Below are 18,483 nucleotides of genomic sequence, written 5' to 3'. Positions count from 1 at the left end.
CTTCTAATAGAGGCTAATAAGCATTATCGTACTGCATATCGTCTAACGCCATGGATTGTTCAAGTGGGTCACTAAAACTAAAACCCTTGCCTACTATTGTAATCTGTGAGATTCCATGTAACAAAATACCTTCCTATGGGCTTTAGCGCAGTTTAATAACAATCCACTCTTAAAAAGCCTACGACCTTGAACACATGTTTTTCACAATACAGGGGTAAAGTCTACTTGCTTTGTCATAACTTTTCATTCAAAACATATCACATCTACAGAATCCGGCATGACTTTTCCCACAAGCCTAGTGAAATGACCATAATCTGCCAACCCATCAGGCATATATTTATACACTTACAAATACGTACTTAAAAATCTCCCTCAATAGGGCCTTACCAGAACGATCAAAGTAAAATTCTATTACCAGGGTTTGTAGATTGAGTGACCAACACCAAAAACCTTCCCTTCAAGTAGTTGAAACTACCATTTTGAGCAGCATGGTTCTGTAGTAACTGGTCTCATGAACAAACGAGAGAGTGCAGGCTCAAAAGTGACATTATTCACAGAGAGAGAATTCAGAAAGAACCAAAAACACGGTGGGTGAATTTTAGCTGGAGAGTCAACGCTCCACAGACCAAAAAGGATCTAAAGTAGCCGAAGTACTAAAATGGCCAGACTATCTATGTGGAGGCATTTGTGAAACATTTTTTAGCAGTCCACTCGCATATCATGCAGTGGCAGGGGGATTGCATGGTATTATACAGCGATTGGAGGTTGTGGCTGTTCCACTCCAAGGCTGACCTGGTCTGTATGTTTCGCGTGAAATCTGATGCCATTTGTTGTCTGGAGGTGCATGTTGCAGCATCTCTATGTAATTGTCACCATATTTGTGCCTGTGATCGCTGGGACTTGCTGCCTGGTGACGCCTTTTAGCTGTTTGTTTTTAACTGTATTTGTAAACTGTAAGTCCTGGCATTTCTCCGCTGAGTTAGAGTGGCTTATCGGGGGGACTGCGTCTCTTACCTTCCTCATCTTGCCTAACTGCCTGCAGACTCCCCGGTCCACCACGAGGGCTGCTCGATTGATGTGGAGGGAGCCTGCAGGTGCTTAGACCACCATTACACTTGCACACTTCCGGTAGGAGGAGGTCAGCTTTCTAGCGCTCGGACCTTCCTCCCCTTAAAACCAGATGCTGGGGCCAACGCGCAGAGGGCGCGCCGGCGGCACGCCGAAGGCGCGCCAAAGGCAAGCCCGTCTGCGCCCGTCCGCGCCCAACTGGGACCAGGGGCCGCTCACTCTGCCTGTTTGACCATAACCTATACTGCTAATGAGCTCCTTTCCCTGCAAGGAAATTGGCCCATTACCAAACACCTGCTCAAGGTCTTGGAGCTCAATGGATTATCACAGTTTGGGTGCTTCTCCTTACCTCGCTCTCCCCCCCCCCCCTTAATCCTCTCTCGTGCCCCACGGCCACACCTCTTACAGTACCTTTCTGTGGTTATAGCTCTAATCATGACCACCTATCCATCTGGTACCTGAATACCAGATCTCTGGTCAAGCATCAGCTAGAGATCTTTTACCACCTAGACTCTAAAGGCTGATATCTTGCTTATATCCAAAACCTGGCTTACATCTGACTCCACCCCAGACATACTGGCCGCAGTCCCCGATAACTACTATATCCTTCAGGCAAACAGGCCTCAGGGGAAAGCTGGGGGCGGAGTTGCTGCCATTATTTCTAACATCCATAAGGCTTCCTCCTTTACCATATCCACTATCCCCTCGGTCGACGTCCTATTATTCAAACTTGATCTCAACAGGTCTCCTCTAATCTTTGCATTATTTTACAGACCACCTGCCCATCTACCGAATTTTCTTCAACTTTTCGGCAGTATGGCTGCTGAGTTGGCGATAAATCACGCCAAAGTTTTAATCATACGGGACTTTAATTATTGGCCACTTGATCAGTGTGAAAGTTCCTGTTTGAAGGATTTCACTAATCTGTTAAATGGCCTTAATTTTTCGCAGCACATCAATGCAGCCACTCGCATCAAGGGCCACATCTTGGACCAAGTATGGTCCTCCAATCTGGATATTTCTAACCTCCAGATCTCCCCTTGTCCCTGGTCTGATAATTTTTGTATTTCCTTTGCTCTCCCCATAACTGCCACTCCCAAAACTGTCCCCCCCCCCCCGACCCCCTCACAATTAGGAACTGGAGTCAGGTGGATATTCCCTCTCTCTGTCTCTCTCTTGCCTCTTCTATACCTAGCCCCCCCAGCCATTTGGGCCACCTCTCTCAGTTCATACCCAGGCCGACGTAATTAATATCTGGCTGGCCAAGGCAAGGGATTCCTTTGCCCCTCTTAAAACACTTAAAACTAAACTGCCACATGACGCCCAGCTCTGGTTTACCAAAGATCTGAAAGAGCGGAAACTTGCTCTCCGTCAGATCGAGCGCAAGTGGAGATCAGACTACTGCCCTCGCAAGAAAATTATTTTCCTCACTGCCCTTAAAAACTATAAACTCGCTATTTTAGCAACCAAAACCGAATATTTCTCTGCAAAAATTCTCAATTCCTCTAACAAGGCAAAAGAAATGTTCTCCATTGTTGATGAATTAGCCAAACCTGATTTTGTCTCCATTAAACCGCTGTCATCACAGTCTCTCTGCCACTCCCTCAACAGCTATTTTATCAAGAAGATTATTAATATCAAAGCCAGTATTCCCACAACTGCCCCAATCTCTAATTCGGGCACTTGTCCTGGTAATCCCTCTCTCTTTTCAGATTTTCCTTTAATTACCAAGGAAGTTTTCTTTTCTCTCCTTAGCAAAATCCGCTCTGGTTCTCCACGAGACGTTTGTCCCTCTCATATTGCTCGTAAGATTTTCCTTAATCTCCCTGATCCTGTTATTTCCCTCATGAATAACTCTTACCTCTGGGGAGATTCCCCTCTCTTTCAAATCGGCAGTTGTCTCTCCCATTCTTAAAAAAACAGGAGCTGACCCTGAGGCGCTGAGTAATTTCCGCCCTATCTCACTGCTTCCCTTTTTGGGTAAAATCCTGGAGGCTTTTGTAACAAACTGTCTCAGCTCCTTTGTCGAATCCTCCCATTTTCTAGACCCCCATCAAGCGGGGTTTAAGCCTCAACATTCGACCGAGTCTATTGCCCTGGCAGTTCATGACTAACTCAGAAAGGGGGCCGATCAGAACATCTCACAGGCCTTGGTGCTCCTGGATTTGTCGGCGTCGTTCGATACCGTCGACCACACCATCCTTCTCGATCGGATCGAGAACGCCGGCATCCGGGGCACCCCACTCATGTGGCTGACATCATATCTCCAGGACCGCAATCAAGCAGTTTGTCTTTCTGCTTTCTCCTCCGAAAAGAAATGCCTGGTTTGTGGAGTCCCTCAGGGCTCCTCTCTCTCCACTTTATTTAATCTGTATATCTTTCCCTTAATCTTCGAGCTTCAGAAGAGGTCAGTAGTCGTCTTCAATTATGCGGATGACTTACAGCTCATCTTTAATATTGACTCCTCCCCCTCCTCTATTGAGAATGTCCAATCTACGATGACCTTTATCAGTAGCTGGATGAACGTGAATCAGCTTAAACTCAATCCCGACAAGACCGAGCTGGTCTTGACAGGGCCTCCATGGAACCCCTGGAATACCAACTTCTGGCCACGTTCGTTGGGTTGCTCTCCATCCCACGTCAACTCTGTAAAAAGTCTTGGAGTCACCATTAGTTGTGACCTCTCCGTGAGGGCCCACATTAAATCAGTGGTATCAGTTTGCTTCTTCCACTTACGTCGCATTAGGAAAATCCGTAGTTTTCGCTCTCGAGACGCCCTTGTTCAAGTCATTCTGGGTTTGGTCATCTCCCGGATTGACTATGCTAATGCACTTTATGTTGGAATCCCTGCCTATCTATTGCACCAACTCCAACTTGTTCAGAACCAGGCCGCCAGACTGGGCTTCAGGCAGCCCAAGTCCAGTCACACCACACCCCTATTCAGGAGCCTCCACTGGCTCCCTGTGGCCCAGCGCAGCCTCTTCAAACTTGGTTGCTTGATCCACAAGGCCCTCTCCCTGCAAGGTCCCGCCTTTATTGCTTCTCTGATCCACCGTAATGCCCCCTCTCGTGCTCTTAGATCTTCGGGCGCTAACCTTCTATCCACATGCACCTTTAGACGCAGGAAATACGGTGGCTTGCGTTTTTCCTCACAGGCTCCACTCATTTGGAACTCTCTTCCTCTAACTCTTCGTTTAACCCCCTCCTACTCCCAATTCAGGAAGGCTCTGAAGACCCTGCTTTTTTCCCAAGCCTACAGCTAACCGATCATATCCTTTGCATGTTCTCAGCCTGTCCTTAAAGCGCCAAGAAACCGTTGGTGTACGTGCGCTATACAAGTCCTTGCTATCATATCATATAAATGGTAAGGGTAATGCAGTAAAAACAGAATTCTCAAGACATCACGTTGTGATAAGGGTATTTGTTCATAAATACCTTGCAGTGGCAATGAATGTAGCAAAATTTGTCATGCAGTGACTATTAAATTCAAGTAAACTGCAATGGTGTGCAACGAGAATTTATTTCATAAGGTTATTGTGCAGTGTTACAATACACGGATCCTGCTCTGCATAGGGATTCTGAGGGGTTTGCAAGACAATGGTGAAGGTGTCCTGCAATGTCTTCACTGAGGTTTATATATTGGGCTCTAACCATGTACATTCTACAGTTGGTTCTTACCCCTTTGTGCAGGACGGGTGGGAAGCAGGAACGTTGGATCTGGAAACTTGTCCAATGCAGAGTCCATTCTCTCAACATCCAGACGGTGCTCCGCTCCCCATTTGGGCAGCAGGTTAGGGACAGTGAAGCCAGGTACACATTCGGCCTCATAAAACCAGTCGCTCTGCTCGTCATCCCCTGTAAGATAAACAAGCATGGTCATCACCAAGTAATGAATGAAATGATTACGCACTTGTATAGCGCACGACTACCCGTATGCATCTCGGCGCTTGTACGAATACCACCAAGGAACCCTTCCTGGCCTTTCCCTGTGAGGAGCCCACTCCTGGGCACCCCCAAGGTGAAGTCAGGCATCCTCAGCGTTGTTGGGGCCGTTGTAGAGATTAAGCAAGCTATTGCCCAGAGGTGCAGAGTGGGACTCATGATTAGAATAGGCACCGAGGCGAGAATTATCAGGTCCGAGGAAATTGAGCCTGAGACCCGCCGAGGCGGGAATTGAACCCTGGTCCCGGCCAGACTACTGCATCAGGGTCTGCCGCTCTAACCATTGAGCCACACTTCTCTACCCCATGGTTGATATATACACACACACACCCTATCAATAAATGTCTATGATGCATATATTCAATGATTAATTTCACAAAACAGAAGTCTAAAAGTCCTAAATTAAAATTGTTGCTACCAAACAGTTTGACATTTAGCATGCTGGGTTGGGAGCTATCGATTTAGATTTTCGGATGTAGAAGGTGCATAAACTGCCTTTCTCATGAAGCCAATAAATGTGCGCAAAAATGTCACAATGTGGCGATTGGAGCTCTTGGGCCGTATCCAAAGGGTGGATGCGTGTGCAGAAAGAAGCAAGGTGCCCGCTCCCGAAGAAACTGTGCAGGCTACAAAGCAAGCATATACCAACAAAATAGTTTTGCCAGTTAATAAATGAGATCCAGACAACACAACTAGAAAAGTTTTAACCGCCGTGCTTAGTAACCGTGGTGGCCACAGCTCATGCACTTTCTTGTACAGCTACAGAGTTAAGTAGATCTGTTGTAGACACTGCAATCTCATTGAAAACAGATTCCGAACTCTACTCTGCACCAGCATAAACGTCCAGACAAAGCCCACGGTTTTCAATCTTCAGACAATTTGGTGTTAACAAATTTGAAAATTTTGCAGAAGCGGCCTTGACACTGAACAATCCAAAATCAACCTCAGGCTCGTCAATGAAGAAACAACTAGGCCTTTTTACGCTAGAACATACAGGATTATAAGAGTGCAGGGTCATTAATCACTGAAATTGAGGGACTGGTTAAAGTGCATGCACAAAACTGTTCTGTAGCACAGTTACACTAAACACTCAGTCTCATTGAGAGCTCAAGATTCTCAGATGCCTGCGTGAGTAACTCTTCCAGTCCTGGTTTTTTTTGCATTCAAGGAATTGAAGTGCTTTTTTATGCCTTTCCCCGAGACCGCGCATGCAGTGTTGCCTGTGCGACATTTTGTTAGTTCACAGGGGGATTGGATCCTTGCCATTGCTTACCATTGGTTGACTTCATCACCACTATAATTCCTCACTTCTGTTGGGTCAGTGTGTGCCAGCTTCACTTCCTCTTCATGTGGGTGTCACTCCCACGGAGCACGGGCAAAGTACTGTTTCCTTTCGCCACCCAGTGCCCTTCCACTGCTCGTGCGCCTTCGGATGTTTTTTAAATTTTTATTTTAGTTGTAGCCCTTCATAAGAGTGCATGTGTTCTCAGGCAGTCTACCCCCGATTCCCCTCCCGTGCCGCATTGTATTTGCTCCATTGTTGCTGCTTGCCCCATTGTTGTTTCCCTGTCATTGCCTGCTCCGTTGTTGTTGCTTGCCCTGTTGTTGCTACCCCGTGGTGTTGTTTGCTTCATTATTTTTTGCACTTTGTAGCTGTTGCCCCAACGTTTATTGTCCAGTTGTGGTTGGAACCCAGTCGTCATTGCTGCATCGTTGTTGCCCTGTTGTTGCTTGGTTTTTATATCCCTAAGCATCATGCTTTCACAAGAGAAACATTTACGTTTGCCTGCTATGATAAAGGTCTAAATGTAACAACTGAAAACATTTCTGAATTAACAGGATAATTTGAATTAATTGGACTGCAGACTAGCGTAATACCAGTTATTGCATGTGCAAAATCTCACTCTGTTTCTCATTCACCGAACAAGCAGAGCACTGGCCAAGCTGGGCTTCACTCGCTGCCATTTGCTTCAGGAGCATTGCTATCAAACACTGGCAAAGCCAATAGGTCTTGTCAATGCGAGATCTATTGGCTTTGTCAATGTATTTTTAGCCATGTTGTGCAGTATGGCTGAAAGTAAAAAAAATAAAAAATAAAGTAGTACGACGCCATCAAGGATGGACATGTCATAGCGTTTTTTGTTTTCACTTTCAACCATGCTGCATAGCAGTTGTGCTGTTGTACAACCCAAAAAACTGTGACAAAGCCAAATTGTAGAGCTAGTGGCTTTGACATTTTTTTAGGCTAATTGGCTGTGCCAATGCTGGTTCTACAGGGTGGTTACGAGTGTGTAGTGAGCACTCTATGTGATGTGTTTTGAAAACCTGTAATCTCAATGCACACATATGCTTCTGTTTTACTTGACAGAAATTTTTTAATTGCGCTCAGCACACACGTAAAAAATATATTAAATAAACAGGCATGCCTTTATTTAAAGGTTAATGTAAGCTAAAGAAAAGTATCTAGGTTGTCCTGCACCGCTTAAATTTAAGAGCCCCATCATTTTAAAAGATATCTTGCAGCACAAATGTAAAGCTATGATCAGGTCTCTTCAAAATTCAAAAAGTGTATTTCATTAACATGTAGAACCGTTTCACCTTAGTATAGCAGAAATCAGTGCATTGAGATGTTTTTTTTTTATATAAAGTGGGTTTCCAAACATGAATATAAAAAACATTCATTCTTCTCCCCCACCCCGACAACAATGCCACTAGTGACCTAAAGAGGTAAGTCCGCTGTTTTGTGCTCTCTTTGGGTGCCCTGGGTTACTATTATACAAGAACAATATTATAGTTTATTAAATCAAACACAAGAGAAGGTTTTGTAGAGCCCAGATCCTGAAGCCATGCATTTAGAAGTCCTCTTACATGAGATAATGAAGAAAAACAGGAGAGAGTCAAATAAAACAATTGTCTTGGATCACGGAATTTGATAAAGTGGGCAAACTGGGATTAATTCCAATTTTCTGGTTTCACATTGGTGTAGTTAAGCCACTAGATGTATATGCTTTGCTTCCCTTATACCCACCTTACCTCAACCCCTAAATTGAGGACCCCCTTCCTGACCACCACCCTGCTAGCATCAATGAGGCCCTCGGTCAGATCACGGACCAAACTTTGAGGCCCTGGGAAAATGTTTGTGAGTACCCATAGGTTAGAGGCTTGGAGAGTAACGGTAACCAGTATATGTCTAGGAAGCAGTACAGAGAAAGACAAGAAGCCTGGGAGGTGGCAGAAAGAAGATTACAAAGAGTGAGGAGGGGCAGAAAGGGCACACAGTAACAACAGAGCAAGAGGGGCAAAAAGAGAACAGTGACAAACAACCTGGAAAACGGCTAGGACAATTTCATAGGGTAAACATCTGTAAATTAAAGAGAGCAGCGGGGCCTGTGGAGTAGCACAAACAAAAAGTGAATCTCAGGGACGGGGTGCGTGTGGTGGTGGGGGGGGGCAGGGGGTTACATACCATTTGAGTGACAGAGTACAAATGTTTTGAAAGTTGGAGAGATTAGTGTCACTGGATCGCATACATTAGTTCTAGGCTTGGAGAGCAGCACAGTGGGGTTAGAGGTCATAGAAGTTCAGCTGCGTTTCGAAATCTGAAGTGGCAGAGACTGTTGGGGTGGGGGAGGAAGCTAAAGAGAGGGCAGAAGCTTTGGAAGAGAGAAAGAATATTTTTGGAAAATACAGATATGGCGGAGCTGGAGAACAGCGGATAAGGAGGGAAGAGAAAAGAGGCGTAAGAGATGGGATGGAAGAGATGAGAGGTGGACAAGAAGGAGATAATGGGAAGGGAGAAAGGGGAGACGAAGATACGATAGGTAGAAGAGACAAGAGAAAATGGGCAGATGGGTTGCACACGGAAGGGAAGAGAGGTGAAGGAAACGTGGAAGCAGCAAAAAGATGTGGAGGTGGTGAAAGGGAAGCGTACAAAGGTGGAGGATATAGAAGTGAAAAAAGATCAGAAAATATAGAGAAGGTAAGTAGATGAAGAGAGCTGGAGAAGAAAAGAGATGATGGGAAAAATGAAGTGAAGAAGTATAAATGAAAGCCAAGGAACAGGAAAGAAGTAGAAGAGATGTGGAGGGGAAATAAAGTAGTGGGAGGAAAGAAAAGGCAGTGGAGTGATAATAGGCTGAAGAGAATAAGAGAAATATAGGAAGGAATAAAGAGGTGAAGAAAGCAAACATAGGAAAGAACGATGAATGAGGAAATGGAAAGATGGAAAAAGAAAATGAGATAGACTGGGAAGGCAGATGAAAATAAGAAAAGAGGTGAAAGATACACAAAGGAGGAAAAGAGATGAGGACAAAGAAACCGGGAAAACAGAAGAGGTGGAGAGACAGGAAAGACCCCAGAACTGCAGTGATTACGCAGAGCTGGTCCCATCGCTATAGAATGGCGGGCAGGGAAGGCAGATGTAGCTCCCAAACAATGCTTGCAACATGAGCCCGGTCATCTATGTAGCTTTTAAAACTCAGAAAGCAGCGATGGAGTACGTGAAGCCAGCACTTGAAATGGTTAACCAATGCAGGCGAGTGTGTCGGTCTCGGCTCTTTCCACGAGAGATTCGCCGGATCTGTCAGTCACCCAGGCGCACTGGGCCACGGACCTTTTACAATCAAGTCATAATGACAAGTGGTAAATGAGCCCGCCGCCACGAGCAGCAGCACTAATGTGATTAGCATCACAGAGGGCTGGTGACTAAACACGACATGACAACCTTCGCATTAGCACTGTATGATGCGGAGTTCCTCCGTTGCACCGAGTACCAATAGGTCAGCTAGCGAGCACATCCTTTACTTCCAGTGGTACGAGAACCAGCAGGTCAGCTGCAAGCACATCCCATTCTTCAAGGGGCACGAGACCCAGAAGGTGAGCTTCAACCACACCCTCTTCTTGCAGGGCCACAACAACCAGCAAGTGAGCTGTGATCTCGTCACATTTTTCCTGGAGCAGGATAACCATCAGATGAGTTAGCAAGCACACCCTCTTCTTCCAGGGGGACAAGGGACAAGCACCAGGGCAGCTAGGGAGCACAAGCTCATCTTCCAGGGACACGAGCACGAACAGCTGGTCAGATAGTGAGCACATCCCCCTTCTTCCAGTGGCACAAGAAGCCGCAGTTCAACTGAAATCGCATCCCTTTCTTCCAGGGGCATGAGAGCCAGCAGGTCAGCTGCGATCCCATCTCTTTCTTCTAGGGGTACTGTTGTGTCATTCTTACTAATGCGTAGGATCTGAGTATTTATTGGGCAACTTGGTGCCTAGACGGATTCCTGACACCCCTGCAGGATTTGTTGGCCTATAGACCAGCTAGCTCATAGTGCCACCAAATGCTCCCCTAACCCAATCAGTGAGCAGATGGTTTCCGGCAACCACTGAACATGACAACCCTGACTCCCTCAGGGATCGTGGAAGTATACAGAGAATACACAGTGGGACTTTTTCAATATGTTTTATTGAACCAACGTTATTCTTGTATAAAACGTGTGCTGCAATGATTAATAGACAGAAGCAGATGAAAGTGATTACCCACCAAAAGCGTAAATAGTAGATATATTCTACCATGGTGCTAAAACAATGTATATATGCAGGCATACAACAAGACAGTAATCTGACGTATTCCTACTATGTGAACCCTACTCTAAGTGTACCTAGAGAGTGTGTGAGTGAGGAGCCAAGAATCTCCCCAAGGGACAATCCAACCAGATTACCTGATGGGAGAGAATTAAGGATCCCATCTTGGTCACGAACTAGACACCCATCACGAGATGTCAGATCGCTGCGTGGTGAAGTCTCAGCATGCAGGGACCCTCTGTGTCATCTGAAGTGCCTCCTCTACCACTATATCAGGATGCTCATCTTTTATAATAGAAAGAAGCCTTGCGATGTGGGTATAGATTAGTGAGGTTACCAATATGTAGATAGCCCTGTCACCCTGTGGATGAAGATAGAGATGGCATTTGTACATAGTGGAAAAAGAGACCTTGTACAGGATGTGCAGGGCCTTGTGATAATGTGCGAAGCTAGATATCTAAACAAGTTTATTTTCAGGGAAACTAATCCAACATTGTCGTGCGCGTAAACGTGTGCAAAAGTTAATGGCTGAAATGTTATTGTGAGGACAATGTAACATATCAGCCGCTTCGCTACATGGGCCTAACCCTGGAATAGAACACCCACTCCTCATACTAAGGATCGATATCTAAAAAGCCAGCAGACCATTGTAACATTGTTAAAAATTAATTTGAAAGCATCTAAAAGCAGACTTCCCTTTAAAATATTAATTTAAAAGCCTTTAAGTCATTATAACATTTGAGATCCAAAGCACTCAGAAAGCCATGGTGCCTAGAAAAAGAAAGTATAAAGCGGTTTGGTTCATTTTGTTTAAAAAAAAAAAAAAAAAAAAAAAAAAAAAAGCCACATCGTTCCCACAAGGAAAAAAAACAATTGTTTATGCGTTCCGAGTGCTAGACACAACATTCTGGTTGCCCACAACCGCAGACGAAGTTCCCACAGGAGTACCTTGAAGCAGGTTTATGAAGCAAAGGTGATTCCATCCAATTCCCACAGCAGCCGCTGAGGGAGGTGTTGTAGCCTATAGAGCCGCTATTCACATCACTAAGATCCGAAGTATCCCAGGTTGGCTCTAAAAACGCATTAATCATCAATGGAATACACTGGGGACAACAATACACATGAGCCTTTAAGAGGTCCATCAGTACTTCAATGTCCGGTGGCACAACCAATTGTGACCCAAGCCCTATATCCAGGACACAATCGTGGCTGCAAAGAAGATAGCGGAAGACAGGTTGTATGCTGTCAAGCCAGACAGGCCTGAAGGATAAGAACCAGTACTCATTCAGTTCTTGAAGCTGAAGTTTTCCAAAGCAGTGTACCATGCGCTCACGGCAACGCAGCACAAGCAACACGGTCTCTATTCCAGGTTGAACTGGGACATCCACTGCTAAGCAGAAAGATTAAAACCAGGATTTCCGCCACAAGTAGTGGGACAAGTGGAGCCCTCCAAAAACACTTCCCAATACGGAGCCTATGAAAGGTGGTATAACTCTGAAAATTTTCTGAAAGGTGCTAACTAGTCCAGAGCAGATACATTTTAAAAAGTGCACTATTCCCTTCGTATCAGACATACTAAATAAAGATATGGTGAACCAGCTCCCCAAAATGCAGCAGGTTGTCTGTGTGGAGTAGTGTCTGTATCCCAGGCGTGGAACTTGCAACCTGAAGCTCAAACGTCTCACCTGCTGAAGTTAAGGCCACATCCTTTTGAAAAAGAATGACTTTCAGTTTGTTCAGAGAGTCAAACCGCCTGTTGGAAACATTTATCGAAGGCCATGGCGTTGCATCCCTAACTGCGCGGGCTGGTGGAAACAATAATTGTGTGCAACAAGAGACTATGGAATTAACAGTCACCAGGTAAGCAATGCCTGGTTCAATTTCACAACAACCTTGATCATTCAGCATCAAACTGCTCACATTTGAGAGCAGCTTGAAAACCAGATGAATCACAGCCGCCGGGGAACCCTTCAGATAACAAGACAAGTTTGCAACTGAATCATTTCATGCCCCATGAAGAGAAACGTTCTTACATACTAGGGAACCACTTAAAGCATCCTCACAGTCGGAACCACTAAGGAAAACATCTGTGTCCCCACTCCTGCATCTAAACCTGAATGGTAACTCCCAATACTCATACACATAACCTTCCCCTAGAGCTTTGTATTTGCCTACCTGCTGGTATTGGAGACAATATTGGAATTGGAAAGTCGTGACCAGTAGGGTGATGTAACCATGGATTATCCAGCAGTGGATGGTTTCTTAGCCACGGTGAAAGGTAATTTGTATAATTTTTCAATGTGCAGCATAGTATATTTCACATCTCTACGTGCAATTACTGTGTATCCGTTAGATCATATTCAGAAATGAATATGCTACTTACCAGTATGCATCTGTTCTTGGCATGTAGGGCTGCTAACATTCATATCTATTGCATAGATCGCCGCCTAGTGTTGGGTCCGGATGATTGCACATTGTTGTCCTGGAAGAGTCTTCGAAGTATCACGAGATAGGTGGCTCCTCCCCTGGACTACAGTGCGCATGGGCATCGACTCCATCCCCAGATTGTTTTTAGCCATTGTGGCAGAGATGGAGTGAAATAGTATAAATGATGTCCATGCGAATGATTGAATGCACGAAGTATCTGCAGCCGCTACGGGCACCGGGGAGGAGGGTGGGTGATATGAATGTTAGCAGCCCTACATGCCAAGAACAGATGCATACTGGTAAGTAGCATATTCAGTTCGAGGCATGTGGGCTGCTAAATTCATATCTATTGCATAGAATACATAGCAGTCCCTCCATTAACGGCGGCTGCCCGTGCCAGCTGCAGAAGTCTGAAAAAGTGTTTTGAGAACAGCCTGTCCTACAGCTGCCTGCTGTTTGGAGTGTACATCTACGCAGTAATGCTTTGTAAATGTATGTGGTGTAGACCATGTGGCTGCTCTACAAATGTCTTCCAAAGGAATGTTCCCCAGGAAAGCCATGGAGGCCCCCAACTTACGTGTGGAGTGCGCTCTTGGGGGGACCGTTAAAGTACGTTTAGCTTTTTGATAACAAATCTGAATGCACTTAACGATCCATCTGGCTATTCCTGCCTTGGAAATAGGGTTGCCTTTGTGCTTGGCTGAGAAGGCAACAAAAAGTTGCTGTGTCTTTCTAAATTGTTGTGTTCTGTCAATGTAGTACATTAGTGCCCTTTTGACGTCCAACGTATGGAGCATTCTTTCCGCTACTGTTTGTGGGTTTTGAAAGAATGCGGGCAGTTCAATAGTTTGGTTGACATGAAACTGTGACACCACCTTCGGAAGGAACTTGGGGTTAGTGCAGAGCACTACCCTGTTTGAATGAATTTGTATGAATGGCTCTTGTATCGTGAGAGCTTGCAGCTCACTAACACGCCTGAGAGATGTAATAGCAATGAGAAAGGCCACTTTCCATGTCAGGAACTGAATCTCGCATGAATGTAGCAGCTCAAAAGGTGGGCCCATCAGTCTAGTGAGGACCACATTGAGGTTCCACACAGGAGCTGGTGGTGTCCTCGGAGGAATGACTCGTTTCAGTCCCTCCAGGAAGGCTTTAATGGCAGGCACCCTGAAAACAGAGAGATGCTGCCTGTTCTGGAGATAAGCTGCTATGGCGGATAAGTGTATCCGAATGGAAGCGTAAGCTAGATTGCATTTGTAAAGATGTAACAAATAGCAGATGATGTTAGGAATGGATGCATCTAGCGGGTCAATGTGATGTTCTTTACAGTAAATGACAAACCGCTTCCACTTTGCGGCATAGCAAGCTCGGGTAGTGGGTTTCCTTGCCTCTCTGATGATGTCCATGCATTCAGGAGGCAGGTTGAGGTAGCCAAATTCTAAGATCTCAGGAGCCAGATCGCCAGATTGAGCTGTTGCGGATCTGGATGCTGAATGTCGCCATGGTTCTGCGTCAAGAGCCTGGGTGTGAGGTGCAGCCTTTGATGCAGTACCACGGAAAGTTCCAGAAACGTGGTGTACCATGGTTGGCGTGCCCACGTTGGAGCAACCAGGATGAGCGTCATGGAGTGTTGCTTTAGCTTTCTTGCCACCAGCGGAATGAGAGGCGCTGGGGGAAAAGCATACGCAAATTTGCCTGACCAGTTCATCCATATCGCATTGCCTTGCGATTGTGGGTGAGGGAACCCGGCGGCAAAGCTTTGGCATTTTGCGTTTTCCCTTGTGGCAAACAGGTCTATCTCTGGATGACCCCACTGCTGGAAGTACGGGTGGAGTACTGATGGATGTATCTCCCACTCGTGCATTTGATCGCTGTACCTGCTGAGCAGATCCGCCATCTGATTGTCCTTGCCCGGGAGGTGTTCCGCCATGAGGAAGATGTTCCTCTGAATGGCCCACTTCCACATGCTTTGAGCCAGATGAGACAGCTGTGGAGAGTGTGTACCTCCCTGCTTCTGGATGTAGTACATGGCTGTCATGTTGTCCGTCCGGATCAACACGACCTTGTTGCACAGATGTACTTTGAAGGACTTGAGTGCCATGAAGATCGCCATCAACTCCAGGTAGTTGATGTGCATCTTTTGTTGCTGCGTTGACCACAGTCCCTGCACTGTGTAGCGGAGCACATGAGCTCCCCACCCCTGGAGAGATGCGTCCGTTGTTAGGATAATCTGTGGCACAGGCTCTTGGAACGGTCGGCCCTTGCAAAGGTTGTGTGGATTCCACCAATGCAGAGAGTTGTATGCCCGACCGGTCACCAACACTAGGTCTTTTAACTGTCCTTGAGCCTGAGTCCACTGATGTGCCAAGCATTCTTGGAGCGGACGCATATGCAACCTTGCGTGCGGGACTATGAAGATGCAGGAGGCCATCATGCCTATCAACTGCATGAACACTCTCGCTGGTAGGGAGTGTTGCGGTCTGAACCTTTGGATGAGCGACTGAATGCTGTCGATCCTCACTTGGTTCGGCTGAGCTGTAGCAGTCAGAGTATTTATTGTAGCGCCCAGATACTGCCGCACATGGGAAGGCTGGAGGTGCGACTTTGGGTAGTTCAGTGAGAAACCCAGACTGTGAAGGAGGTGAATGGTGTGGGACATGTGTGCGGCGCACTGGTGTTCCGACTTTGCTTGAACCAGCCAGTCGTCTAGGTAAGGGTAGACATGTATATTTGGTCTCCTGAGGTGCGCCGCCACCGTCGCCAGGCACTTGGTGAACACTCTGGGGGCAGTGGTCACTCCGAAGGGTAGGACTTTGAACTGATAATGCCTGTTTTGGATGGTGAACCTGAGGTATTTTCTGTGGGAGGGGTGGAGTGGTATGTGAAAATAAGCATCCTTGAGGTCCAAGGTTGCTAGGAAGTCCCCTTGGTTTAGCAGGGGAAGAATTTGCTGCAGTGTTAGCATATGAAAATGTTCTGATAAGATATACAGGTTGTGGGGGCGTGGATCCAGAATGGGTCGGAGGGATCCGTCCTTTTTTGGGATGAGGAAGTACAGGGAATAGACCCGTTCCTTCTTCCTCTACTGGTACGAGCTCTATTGCGCCTTTTTGCAGCCTCACAATAACTTCCTGCTGCAATAAGTGCAAGTGCTCTGCCGACATAGGACGTTGTCTTGGGGGAATGTTGGGTGGAGTGGATGTCAACTCCAAACAATAACCGTATTGGATACGTTTTCTCACCCACCTGTCTGTGGTGATGGACGTCCAGACCGGCAGGAACTGCTGGAGTCTCCCCCCGACAGGTGTAGGATGGTCGGGGGGCAGTGACAGAGAGTCACTGTTTGTTGGCGGCAGAGGAACGGGAGCTGTTGTTGCCTCTGGCCCTGCCCTTGGCACTGTTTCCTCTGTAACCCCCTCTACCCTGCTTGGGGTACGAGGACTGCGCGCCAACTCTAGTGAATTGCGTGTGCTGTGCCAAGTGTCCTCTGGTAACACCACGGGTACTTGAGCCACGAAAAGTGCTCCCCCTGAATTGCTGAGATTGAAGCGCCCCCATGGATTTAGCTGTCTCATTGTCTTTTTTAATCTTCTCGAGGGTGGTGTCAACGTCTGGGCCAAACAGTCTGTCGGGATTAACGGGCTGGTTGAGTATAGTTGTTTGAATGTCAGGTTTAAACCCTGAGATGCGAAGCCATGCTTGACGCCTTAACATCACGCTAGTGTTAATCGCTCTAGCCGCTGTATCTGCAACGTCCAGCGCACACTTAATTGCAGCGTTTGAAATGAGCTTGCCCTCCTGTATTAGCATCTCAGCTGCCTCTTTAAACTCATCTGGAAGGTGTTGAAGGAGCTGCTCTAGGGTGTCGTAGTGCGCCCTATCATATCGTGCCAACGGCCTGTGTGTTCGATATGCGCCAGATATTGGCTGCTTGTGCAGCCACCCTTTTACCAGATGCCTCTAGCACTTTCGACTCTTTGTCTGGGGGAGGAGCTTCACCCGTCGTCTGGGAGTTCGCCCTTTTGCGGGCATTGGCGACCACCAAAGAGTCCAGAGGCAACTGGCCCCGAATATATGCTGGGTCCCCAGATGCCGGTCTGTATTTCTTTTCTATACGTGGGTTTACCACCCTTGCCCTGGTGGGTTCCTTAAAGATTTCAGGTGCATGCTTAAGGACCCCTTTTAGCATTGGAAGTGTTTTAACAGTTTTTTCTGCGGCAGAGAAAGTGTCAAACAAAAAATCTTCTTCCACCGGGTCGGCATGCATGTCCACATTATGATTTGCAGCTGCCCGTTCAATTAAGGCATTGAATGCCGCTGAATCCTCAGTTGGGGATGTCCGTACACCATAAACCTGTGGGTCCTGTACCACTTGTTGGCCTCCCTGGTCACCAGTGTCCACCCATGAGTCCTGCTGCTCATCAGGGGCATCGTTATCTGGGAAATTGTACTGGTCATCCTGGTCATCGTCATCTCCCCCTGAAGCATTGGGAGAAGGTGATGGGCTCCTCCTTGGTTGAGGATGAATAGGTTCAACAAGGGCAGGAAGGTCCTGTTCTGGCCTTTTCTTCTTCAGAGGTATGACATAGGATTCCAATGGTTGTGAAGTAATCTTTCGCTTATAGAGCGTCAATTTTCCTGTATCGGCGTCGATATAATGCTCAGATTGGTCTTCTGAAGCTTGATGTCGACCCAAATGTCCACTTAGCATCGAGTGTTGTGAGGCTTCTGTGTCCTTTGACACCGACCGGGGTGCAAAGGCCTTCGGTGCCACCTTCGGCGGCAGAGTGTAGAGGATCTGCGTGGAAGGTTTCCTTGGTGCGTCCACCAATTTTGGAGCCGACGGCGTGTGAGTCTTCGACGGCAAAGTCTTCTCCCGAATACGTTTGAGGGAGTCGGTGACTTGCTTCGTGAACGAAGCGGAGGGTTTCGTTACCGATGACTCATGGCCATCACCATCGGAGGACCCCAGCGCCGACGAGGTGTCCGTGCGTACTCGAACCTCAGACGCATCTTCGACCCCAATGGTCTGGGCCTCCTTCCTAGGCGCCGATGCCGTTGGTTTCGGACCGGCATCTTTGTGCCGTTGCGTAGGGCCTCCGGACTTCGGCTCGGGGCCCTTTGTGGACTGCGCTTCGACCGGGCGTTTGCCTGTTGGCGCCGCAGTCGCGACTGATGGTGGTTCGACAGTCTTTGTGGACTTTGGTGGAGCAACCGTGCTCGACACGTGTTCGGCGACCTTCTTAGAGGTCTGCTCCTTGGCCACCGTATGTAGCGGTGCCGGCTCGACAGCCTTCTTCGGAGCCACTGAAGGCGACGGAGTCGATGACGTAGCAGGCTTCTTCAGTTTCGATGGTACGTCGGCCATCTTTGTTGACGTCGAATCCGAAGGTTTCGGTTTCGATATGCGCAATGGCGGCTCCGCTGGTGTGTCCGTGGCCGGGCCAGAAGGCGGGGCCGGGGATT

At 47.1% G+C, this 18,483-nt stretch overlaps 1 protein-coding gene across 4 annotated transcripts in view; it reads right to left on the bottom strand.

Moving 5' to 3' along the window:
• Window positions 1-18,483, bottom strand: part of GPATCH2L (G-patch domain containing 2 like) — a 297,460-nt gene that overhangs the window by 125,385 nt on the left and 153,592 nt on the right. For all 4 annotated transcript variants that reach the window (XM_078659937.1, XM_078659938.1, XM_078659940.1 and 1 more), the window contains exon 4: window positions 4,747-4,923. In XM_078659937.1, coding sequence (XP_078516063.1) covers window positions 4,747-4,923 — 177 coding nt within the window. The remainder of the gene's footprint in view (window positions 1-4,746; window positions 4,924-18,483) is intronic.

This window comes from Lissotriton helveticus, chromosome 9 (genome assembly GCF_964261635.1).
Source record: "Lissotriton helveticus chromosome 9, aLisHel1.1, whole genome shotgun sequence".
Lineage (NCBI taxonomy): Eukaryota > Metazoa > Chordata > Amphibia > Caudata > Salamandridae > Lissotriton > Lissotriton helveticus.
The sequence above is the reverse complement of the archived record's forward strand: the minus strand, read 5'-3'. Positions and strand labels throughout refer to the sequence as shown.